This window comes from Hyaloscypha bicolor (genome assembly GCF_002865645.1).
Source record: "Hyaloscypha bicolor E unplaced genomic scaffold K444scaffold_136, whole genome shotgun sequence".
In the NCBI taxonomy this organism is placed as follows: domain Eukaryota; kingdom Fungi; phylum Ascomycota; class Leotiomycetes; order Helotiales; family Hyaloscyphaceae; genus Hyaloscypha; species Hyaloscypha bicolor.
This window is the reverse complement of record NW_020194638.1, coordinates 1948011-1959239: the sequence shown is the minus strand read 5'-3', so window position 1 is coordinate 1959239 and position 11229 is coordinate 1948011. Positions and strand designations below refer to the sequence as shown.

The following is an 11229-nucleotide window of genomic DNA, read 5'->3' as shown; positions in this document are numbered from 1 at the left end:
TTATCTACTAACTTAAATAATTAGAAGTAATATAAGAAAGAAACTATAATAAGACAAAAACCTATATAAAGTATACTAGAGTATAAAACGTGACTTAATAGTAAAATAATAAATTAAAAGCATAAATAGTAAAGTATAAATAATATATAGTATATAAAAGCTTAATTAATTAAATACTTATAAAGAATTATTCTCTGAGTCTAAGATATAGAAAAACCAGCTTTCTTATATAATTTCCGCAAGTTATATATAAAAGGCCGTGGCTTTTACTATATAACCTAAACCCTAAAACTACTAAAATAATATAATTTTTAATAAGTATAGCCTGCTATATTATATCCGATCTCTTATTTATTTATACTTATTTCCTAAGTACTAAAAATAATAGAAAAATCCTACTTAGAGTCCGAAATAACGAAATATTTAGGATCTTTTTTTATTAGTTAATCTAATTTCTTCTCTATATACCTAAAATAAGACTTATTATCCTTAAATAGTCTTATTTTATATTCCCGAACTTGCTTAAAAATAATCCGAACCCGCTTAGTTATATTCTTATACTAAATCTAATATAATTCTTTATATTAATTAGTATTTGCTTTTAATTATTACTTAATTTCTGCCTTTATTATAGGATATTAAGGAGGCTTATTATAGTAAATCATATTATAAATCGTACTAATATATTCTAAATAAATAGCTTCTTTAAATTTTATATTATTTATAGTATTCTTAAATTAACTTTTAATAAAAAAAGAAAGCTCTAGATAAGAGGCTTTAATAACCTTATAAGAGGCTTTATTTTCATATATTTTATTCTTAATAGTAACTAGACTTATTAGAACTATAGTAAAAGGCCTATTAAATAGTAAATTATTATTAAGCTATTTTTTAACTTATATATTATTCGAGAATTAATGCTTTCTTATAATTTCAGACTTATAAATTACCTAGCTAAAGGTATTTATTTATCTAGTTAAATAGATTATATTTGAAGTCTTTTCTCTTATTATCTTTAGTAAATACTCGCCTATTTCCTTAGCTATTTCTGGCTTAAATTTATTAGAAATAAAAAAGTAATTAATATCTTTAAAGAACTTCTTATTAAAGATAATAGTTTTCTTATAATTTATAAGGAAAATATAGCTAATATTCTAATACTTTTTACTAAAGTAGAATTCGCTACTTAAAGCTTTAATAATAGCTAGATCTTTAGTATTGCCTTTATACTAATTATAATTAATATTTTCAGGAATAAAGTACTAAGCTAGCTAAGAGTAAATAACTAGGTAAATAGGATACTTACTTAATATCTTATGAAATCCGAGCTATATTAATAGATCTGCTATTAAAAGTTGAGAGGCTAAGGTAAAGTAGCTATTACTAAGATCTTTATATATTAATATATTATCTTTTTAAAGATAGAACTATAATATTTCTATTTCTTTTATTAAAAGCTCTCGAATACTAAGCTTCTTAATTTACTTTAGATAATTCTTCTTATAAATATAGCTATTAGTATCTAGATTAGTAATACTAGACTTAGGAATAGAAATTATAGTATTAAATTAGAGCTATAGATTTGAGTAAAATTAATTAGAAATATAGTACTTATATTTATATTTCTTAATTTTCTAGTTCTTAAAAAAGAAATTCCGTAATTTCTTATTTATCTAAATAATAGAAATATACTTCTTGCTTTTAGTAACTTTATAAATTTTAGTAACTAGCTTTAAAGCATCCTTAATCTCTCATATATTAGGTTAATAGAAAGAGTATTAGTAAGTTACTAAGTATATATTATATAGGGAGCTTTAAGGAATTTATTATTAATCCTATAATATTCTTGCTTATAAATAGGTCTTATAATACTACTATATACTTCCTTAAAGATATACTTATCTTATTAAGCAAGTATTAACTTTTATTTAGCTAGTACCTTATAAATATACTAAATATCTTTATTAAGTTTTTCGGACTTAATATTCTTAGTTTTCTGCTTCTTAATTCTAAGTATAGTTAAGGAAATCTTTCTAGATAGTATTTTTCTCTTTAGTATAAAGGGCTTTCCCTTACTTTTCTCTATTTTATTAATCTTATACTTAGTTTAATACTTAGATTTCCGCTATTTATTAGAAATCTTAGGCTTAGCTTGCTTTTTATTCTTACTAGATTCTTCTTATCTAGTTATACTAGTTTTATTAGCCTTACTAGTAGTTTTCTTACTAGGCTTTATTAAATTAGCTTTATTTTTCTTAGCTAGATCCGGTTAAATTAAAGCTAAAATTATAATAGGGGCCTATTTTTTAGGCTTATCTCAGAAAGCAGGAAAAGGCTTATTACTATAAACTTAATTAGAATTCCGGAAGTATTAAAGATATATTATCTAGCTTTAAGATTATTAGCTAATAATAGCTTAAATTCTAATTCTTTAGGTTCCAAAATAGTTTTAATATACTTAAGTACTTTAGTAATATCTAATTTAGTAAATATACTATTATTCTAATACTTCTTATTCTTAATATATTTTAAAATAGCTTTATTAATTAACTAAATAGCTTTATATACTAAAGCTTTTATTTTAAAGAAAGAATATAATTTCTTATAAATATTTTTATTAAGATTATTATAAATATTATTAATATATTAGCTAAAAGCTTTACTATATAGTATAATTCTATTCTGACTCTTAGTATTAAGACTATTTATTATAGTCTTAATCTTATTAAGCTTTTTTTATCTGTTTTTGAAAATGCCTTTAATAATATTCTCGAATTCCCTATTATTAGCTTAGTAATTCTTTAGCTTTTCCTTAGTTAATCCTAGTCTAGTTCTGTCTTTAATAAAGGTTTTCTATTTTAAAAGCTTATTATATATACCGCTTAGCTTATCTAGGATATTTATATTAAATTTAGTAATTATAGTTATTTTTTCTAGTATTAGTAGGCCTTTTATAATTACCTAAGCTTCTTTAATACTCTAAATTTTAATACTATTAATCTATAGGCTTTTAATAATACTATAGCTTATAAGAACTAGCTATTATACTTTACTAACTTAAGGAACTTATTCTTTAACTATTTTATTATTCTTAATAAGTTATAAAGATATTATTAATATAATAGTTATAAGTTATAAAGTTAAAGATTCTCGAGATTATAAGAATTTCTTTTAAGTATATTCTAAAATAAAGAATAAATTAGAACAGATTTGAATTATATAAAAGTATTATATATATTTAAGTTTTTTTTCTTCTTCCTAATAAGAAAATAAAGCTAAAATAGTAATATATATAATAGGGAAAATAAATATAATAATTAGATATATTTAAGGTAATATAATTATAAATTAGAAATAATTATAAAAGATAAAATATATCTAGGTAAAGTTAGGCTTTTATTATAAAAAAGAATATAAATATATATATCTAAAGAAATATAATATATAACTTTTTTTTCCCGGTTTTTTACCCCCCTTACTTTCAGTTACACACTTTACCTACCTATAGAACTCACTCCATACACTTACTCCCTTTAGCCCCAGGCTCTAGAACCTACTATAAGTAGAACTAGAGCCGGCTAAATGGCCCCCCCTGACCCCCCGGGCTCCAGCCCCCCTAATATTGACCCCCAGGACCTCGGAGAGCTCCCTGAGAGCCCTAGCTCGGAGCTAGAGCTACCTACTAGCCCCCCATTACCTCGATTCCCCCCAGGTTCCCAGTTCGCCTTCGATTTAACTACGAACCCCATATCCTCAGACGAACTCGCAGCCCCTTTTTCTTAGCTTAATCAGGCTAGTGCGAATCGACAGAGCCATATACTAAACGGGCTAAAGCATGGCCCTAGCTCGAGCAATATTAATAGCGATATTAATAAGGAATACCAAAACCACGGAAACTACTACTAATATTAGAACCAAGCTTCGAACGAAGCTAAATTACTGATTCGCCAAGCCCGGGAACTAATAGTCAAGGCTATTAGTATTACTACTTCCTATAATTAATAATCTCGACTACTAGATCTAGTAGAAATCTTCAGGGAATATACTAAATTCGGCCATATCCGCCATACTAGTACTTTACTAGCCTCTCAAGTAGCGAACCTCGAAAATGCCACTAAACGGATCGAAATTCAAGCAAGAATACAAGCAAAAACTGCCCCTACAAAGCCTATACAAGCTATACAAGCTAAGCCTACTTGGGCTAGTATAGCTAGTCAAGAACCTACAAACTCAGTATTGGACTAGACTTTAGTATTATATACTAAGTCCAAAAATCAGGGAGGGAATAGTACTAGTATACTTACTAGTAGCGGTAGTACTCGTGATACTAATACTAGTACTCGTAATACTAGTCTATATAGCATACGTAATGCTAAAAACACAGCCCTCTCTAGGAAATACACCTTCCTACTAGCTCATATAAAGCAGGCTACTTCCTTTTCAGCTATTTCTACTCGCAATTCGCTTAATACTACTTTCCGCTCTAAGGAAATCAAGGAACTAGTAATCTCTATAGTCTCTCTTTTCTCAAGGGGTAATATTATAGTAAATACTACCCCGGAGTTTAACTCTAATTTTCTGGTTTCAAATATTAAGATTATAAAAAAAATACTTCCCTTAGTTAAAAGTATATAAAAAGGGGAACCATGGTATAAAGTTATTATCTATGGTATACCTATTCGTGAGTTCGATATACCCGAAGGAATGGACTTAGTCCTAGAAGAAATCAAGACCTTTAATAAAGAACTAGAGCCTATTGGCCAGCCTTATTAGGCCACTTCTAAGGAAAAGAGAGACTCAGGCCTTTAGCGAGCCGGTTTAGTAATAGTAGCATTCCCTACCGAGATCCAAGCTAATAGAGCTATTAAAAATAGACTTCTTATAGCCGGAATCTCTACTAAGATAGTAAAATATTATACTATCTCTAGTACTATATAGTGCCCTAGGTATACAGGGTACGGGCACTTAGATTCTATTTGCAAAAGAGAACCTATATATTTACTATATAGGGAAAGTCATATAACTAAGAACTATTTTTACTTTATTTATAAAAAGAAGGGTAAAAAATACCCCTATATAATTACCAAATACTCCAATTACTTAAGTACTATACATTTAGCTAGTTCTAAACTATATAAAGTTTACTTAGCTATAAAGCAAGCCACTACTTTAATTCCTACTATTACTATTAATAAGTAACTACATAAAAATACTATAATTTAATATGAATTATAATAAAACTACTACTAAAAACGTCTTGTAAATAGCTATAGAATTAGATATTAAAGTCCTAGTAATCCAGGAACTATAGATAATAGTAAGAGATAGTAATAATCAGAAATATTATTCTATTATATACTCGAGCTATTATTAAATACTCCCGAATTACGGTATCTTAAGACCTAGAACCTTAATTTACATAGCCCGTGAATTACAGGCTAGCCTAGCTCAAAACTCACTAAGTAATCCAGATTACCTAATTATAGACTTAAGTCTAGGTATACTAAAAATACAGCTAATTAATTTCTATAATACAATTCACCCAGAAGACCCTAATAGTATATTAACTATATTAAGAGAGAATATTTTACCTACTACTCTCTTTAATAGCTCTTTATTACTAGGCGATTTTAATATACATTATCCTTAGTAGGATCCCCTAAGGCCTTAAAACAGTTATATAATCCATTTAATTAACTATATAGAGAGCCATTCTCTAAGGCTATTAAATAAACCAGGGGAAGGTACCTTCTATAGATCTAATATGTCCACTTCTTCTATATTAGACTTAAGTTTTACTACTAGTGAAATAGTAACTAAAATCAAAGACTAGCAAGTACTACCAGACTTAGGTTCTAATTACTTTGGGGTACTATTTACTATTAGTAAGTCAACTTATAGCTCTAGTTCTAATCCAGTCAGATTTAATACTAGAAAAGCGGACTAGGCTAAATTTACAAGCTACCTTATTAGTAGCCTTAATAATATACCCTTTCCACTTACTAGTATACCTGGAAATCATAAACTAGACCTATTAGCTAAAGACTTTACTAATAGAATAGTAAATGCGGCTAGTAATAGTATTCCAAAATCTACTATTAGTTCATATTCTAAACCCTAGTGAAATAAGGACTTAAAGACTTTACGTAAATTAATACTATACTATAGCCATAAGTCTAAAGCCTTAGGGTATACTCTCTATAAACAAGAATTCCAAAATACAAAGAATACCTACTTTATTACTATTAAAGGCGCTAAGCTAGTGCATTAGAATAAGTTCTTAGAGAATAAAGACTCCCAGTCGATTTTTAAAGCTATAAAATATACTAAAGATACCTTATACGAACCGATCCCTAGTATCTTAAGTAGTAATAGTGGAAATAGTAGTAATAGTAGTAATAATAATTCAAAGTCGATTTTCCAAGAGAAGTATAATATCTTTAGAGCTAAGCTTTTCCCACTATCCCCTAATACTAAGCCTATTAGCCTATTTTATCCAGAATAGAGCTAGAATAAGTATATACCTCTAAGATAAAGGGGAAAACCCCAGGACCAGACTTAGTTACTTAAGAGATTATAGTCCACGCTTATAGAGCTGCTCCAGACATTTTTTATAGGCTATATTCTTTATTTATTAATAAGAGGTACTATCCTAAAATCTGGAAACAAGCTACTAGCTTTATTCTAAAGAAATCAGGAAAACCAAACTATTTCCTATCTAAAGCATATCGAGTTATTTCCTTACTTAATTACTTAGGAAAGGTTTCTGAGAGAATATTAGCTAAGAGACTTAGTTATTTAGCCGAGACTAGTAACCTATTATACCCTTCCCAAATAGGAGGTAGGCTATATAAGTCAGCTATTAATACTACTTTATTACTATAGAATAAAGTAGAGACTAATAAGTCCTATAAGCTAAAAACTACTACTCTCTTCCTAGATATCAAAGGTGCCTTCAATTACGTGTCCAAGAATAGGCTATTACAGATCATAATTAGTTTATTACTACCTACTAGCCTTATTCTCTAGGTATCGTCGTTCCTAGATAACCGAGTATTAAGACTAGCTTTTAATAATAGTATAGAAGTATTTAAGTCTATACTTACTAGCATTCTATAAGGAAGTCCTATATTACCTATACTATTCCTAATCTATATCTAAGATCTATTTAAATTAATAAACGTTAGTTTTAAGTCCTATTTAGATAATATAACCCTTACTACTACTTCTAATAGCCTTAAAAAGAATATTAAGACTTTAGAGCGGGAAGTAAAGAATATAGTTAATCTAGGGAATAAAAATACTATTAGCTCAATATATTATTCTCCGGTTTTTTTACCCCCCTTACTTTCATACCCACACTTCACCCACCTTCAGAACTCACTCAATATACCTCAGCCCTTTGGCCCCAGGCTCTAGAACCTACTATAAGTAGAGCTAGAACAGGCTAAATGGCCCCCCCTGACCCCCCGGGCTCTAGCCCCCCTCCCATCGACTTTCAAGAGCTCGGAGAGCTTCTAGAGGGCCCTAGCGAATAGCTAGACCTACCCACTAGCTCCCCACTAGCTCGGTTCAGCCAGGGAGCTCAATTCGCATTCGATTTAGCTATAAATCCCACCTCTTTAGACGAACTCGCAGCCCCTTTTCCTCAGCCTAATTCAGCTAGTACGGCTCGACTAAGCCGCCTCCAGAACGGGCTAAAGCGTGGCCCTAGCTTGAGTAATATTAATAGAGATATTAATAAGGAATACCAAAATTACGGAAACCACTACTAATATTAGAATCAAGCTTCGAATAAAGCTAAATTACTAATTCATTAAGCCCGGGACTTAATAGTCAAAGCTATTACTATTACTCCATTACATGACCAGTAATCTCGACTACTAGATTTAGTAGAAATCTTTAGAGAATATACTGAATTCGGCTATATCCGCTATACTAGTACTTTACTAGCCTCCCAGGTAGCGAACCTCGAAAATGTTACTAAACGGATCGAAATTCAGTTAAGAACTTAAGCCAAACTAGCTACTTAAGCTAAAACTACCCCCGAAAAGCCTACTTGGGCTAAAATCGCTACTCAAGAACCACAATCTCACTCGGAAAAGGACTGGACTATAGTATTATATACTAAGTCCAAAAATCAGGGAGGAAAAGGCCCTAGTATACTTACTAGTAGCGGTAGTACTCGTGGTACTAATACTAGTACTCGTAATACTAGTCTATATAGCATATGTAATGCTAAAAACACAGCCCTCTCTAGGAAAAGCACCTTCCTACTAGCTTATATGGAGCAGGCTAGCTTGTTCTCTGCTATTTCTACTCGTAATTTGCTTAATACTACTTTCCGTTTTAAGGGAATTAAGGGACTAGTAATCTCTATAGTCTCTCTTTTCTCGAAGAATAATATTATAGTTAATACTATTCCCGAATTCAACTCTGACTTTCTGGTTTAAAATCAAGCTATTATAAAGGGAGTACTTCCCTTAGTTACAAGTATATAAAAAGGAGAACCTTGGTATAAAGTTATTATCTATGGTCTACCTATTTATAAGTTTGATATACCCGAAGGAATGGACTTAGTCCTAGAAGAAATCAAGACCTTTAATAAGGGACTAGAGCCTATTAGCCAGCCCTATTGGGCTACTTCTAAGGAGAAAAGAGACTCAGGCCTCTAGTAAGCCGGTTTAGTAGTAGTAGTATTCCCTACCGAGATTCAAGCTAATAGAGCTATTAAAAATAGACTTCTTATAGCCGGGATCTCTGCTAAAGTAGTAAAATACCATACTATTTCTAGTACTATATAGTATACTAGGTATACAGGATACAGGTACTTAGATTCTATTTGCAAAAAGGAACCTAAGTACTTACTATATAGTAAGGGTTACGTAACTGAGAACCATTTTTGCTCTATCTATAAGAAGAAGGGCAAAAAATGCCCCTATATAACTACTAAATACTCTAATTACTTAAGTACTACTTACTTAGCTAGTTCTAAGCTATATAAGGTTTACTTAGTAATTAAAAAAGCTACTACTACTATAATTCCTACTATTACTATTAATGAGTAGCTATATTAAAGTACTATAAGTTAATATAAATCGTAATAGCTCTACTACTAAAAACGTCTTGCAAATAGCTATAGAACTGGATATTAAAGTCCTAGTAATCCAGGAACTATAGGTAATAGCAAGGAATAGTAATAATCGGAAATATTATTCTATTATATACTCTAGCTATTTCCAAATACTCCCGAATTACGGTACCCTAAGGCCTAGAACCCTATTTTATATAGCTTGCGAACTATAAGCTAGTCTAGCCTCAAACTTACTAAGTAATCCTAATTACTTAATTATAGACTTAAGTCTAGGTATACTAAAAATGCAGCTAATTAATTTCTATAATATAATTTACCCAGAAGACCCTAATAATATATTAACTATATTAAGAGAGAGTATTTTACCTACTACTCTCTATAATAGCTCTCTATTACTAGGTGATTTTAATATATATTATCCTTAGTAGGATTTCCTCAAACCTCAAAGCAGTTATATAGTTTATTTAATTAGCTATATAGAGAACCATTCTCTAAGACTATTAAATAAACCAGGGAAAGGTACCTTCTATAGGCCTAATATATCCACTCCTTCTATATTAGACTTAAGTTTTGCTACTAGTGGAATAATAACTAAGATTAAAGACTGGCAAGTGCTACCAGACTTAGGTTCTAATTACTTTGGGGTACTATTTACTATTAGTAAGTCGACTTATAGCTCTAGTTCTAATCCAGTCAGATTTAATACTAAGAAAGCGGACTGGGCTAAATTTACAAGCTACCTTATTAATAGCCTTAAGAATATGCCCTTTCCATTTACTAGTATACCTGGAAACTATAAACTAGACCTATTAGCAGAAGACTTTACTAATAGAATAGTAGAAGTAGCTAGTAATAGTATTCCAAAATCTACTACTAGTCCGTATTCTAAACCCTAGTAAAATGAGGACTTAAAGACCTTACGTAAATTAATACTATACTATAGCTATAAGTCTAAAGCTTCAGGATATACTCTCTATAAACAAGAACTCCAAAATGCAAAAAACACCTATTTTAATACTATTAAGAGTTTTTTTTTTTTCCTTTTTTTCCTTTTAATATGCTTTATTAGTTTAGAACTATATAGTACGGCTAGCTAAGCTAGCATGAGTCTCAGTAGCTTATATGCAGGCCCAAATTCCAATATAGGTAGTAAATAGTTGGGGACATACCCCTAAAATAAAAACTTAAGGAAATAAAGAAAAAATGAATATAAATCGCAATTCCTCCCCTACTCCCTATTTCCCTTTTCCCTTTTTCCCTATTCCCCTTCTCCTATTTCCTCCCCTATTTCCTCCCCAATTTCCTCCCTTATTTCTACTTCTTCCACTTCTTCCACTTCTTCCACTTCTTCTACTTCTTCCACTTCCACGCTTCGCTCAATATGCCATTTTCTTGTATATATACTAGTTTCTTTTAAGAATACTAGTATATTTAATATCCTAATTTCCGTGTATAATAGTAGTCGTAGGTTAAAAGTACTAGCTTCTAAGCTCCCTTTAAATAGACTAAATAGTCTGAGTCATTTCTCCCTATATAGTATATAGTATAAAAAGAGATGCTTTATATTCTTAGTCTTTTCGCATTTGCATTTATTATTAGATATTATATTTAGCCTATATAAATAGGACTTTAAATATCCGTGGCCTAGCTTTAGCTAGAAGAAGGCACTAGCTAGGGGCCTAAATATTTCAGAAGGTAGGTTTATCTTTCTGGATACTTTCTACGAATATATATTACTATATATTTCTAGCTAGGTTTTTGGTTTAGTATAAGATTCTAAAAGTAGTCTATACTCTAGTTTCTTAACTTTATTAATTTTAATCCCTAGGAAAGCAAAGGAGGTTTTTACTAATTCAGGTTCTAATATAGGAGAAGTAGTGCCTAGCTTAGCTAGTTCGTCTGCTTCTTCGTTCTCTATTATATCTGTATGCCCTGGAACCCAGATTAGTTCTATATTAGCTCCTTTAGCTTTAAGGGCCTTAGTAGCTAGTATAGCTCTAATCTATTGACTTTGTCCTGGCTTATTAGAAGGAGTTTTTAATCTTAGTAAACCAGCTTAGTTATCTATAAAGATATTAAAAAGCTCTCCTCTCTTTGCTTTACTGCTAGCATACTTAATAGCCCTAGTAACGCCT

The 11229-nt window shown here is 30.1% G+C and overlaps 2 protein-coding genes across 2 annotated transcripts; both read left to right on the top strand.

Annotated features, from left to right (window-relative positions):
- Positions 1 to 4005: 4005 nt before the first annotated feature.
- K444DRAFT_540399 (uncharacterized protein) lies at positions 4006 to 4773 on the top strand (the record flags this gene model as incomplete). Its single annotated transcript, XM_024875711.1, is given in 3 exon segments — positions 4006 to 4213; positions 4283 to 4627; positions 4640 to 4773. Coding segments are annotated over 3 exon segments (687 nt in total), but the record flags the coding sequence as incomplete, so codon positions are not given.
- Positions 4774 to 5374: 601 nt separating this feature from the next.
- Positions 5375 to 9990, top strand: K444DRAFT_540263 (uncharacterized protein; the record flags this gene model as incomplete). Its single annotated transcript, XM_024875696.1, has 3 exons — positions 5375 to 5558; positions 8627 to 8682; positions 9523 to 9990. Coding segments are annotated over 3 exons (708 nt in total), but the record flags the coding sequence as incomplete, so codon positions are not given.
- Between the last annotated feature and the right edge of the window lie 1239 nt (positions 9991 to 11229).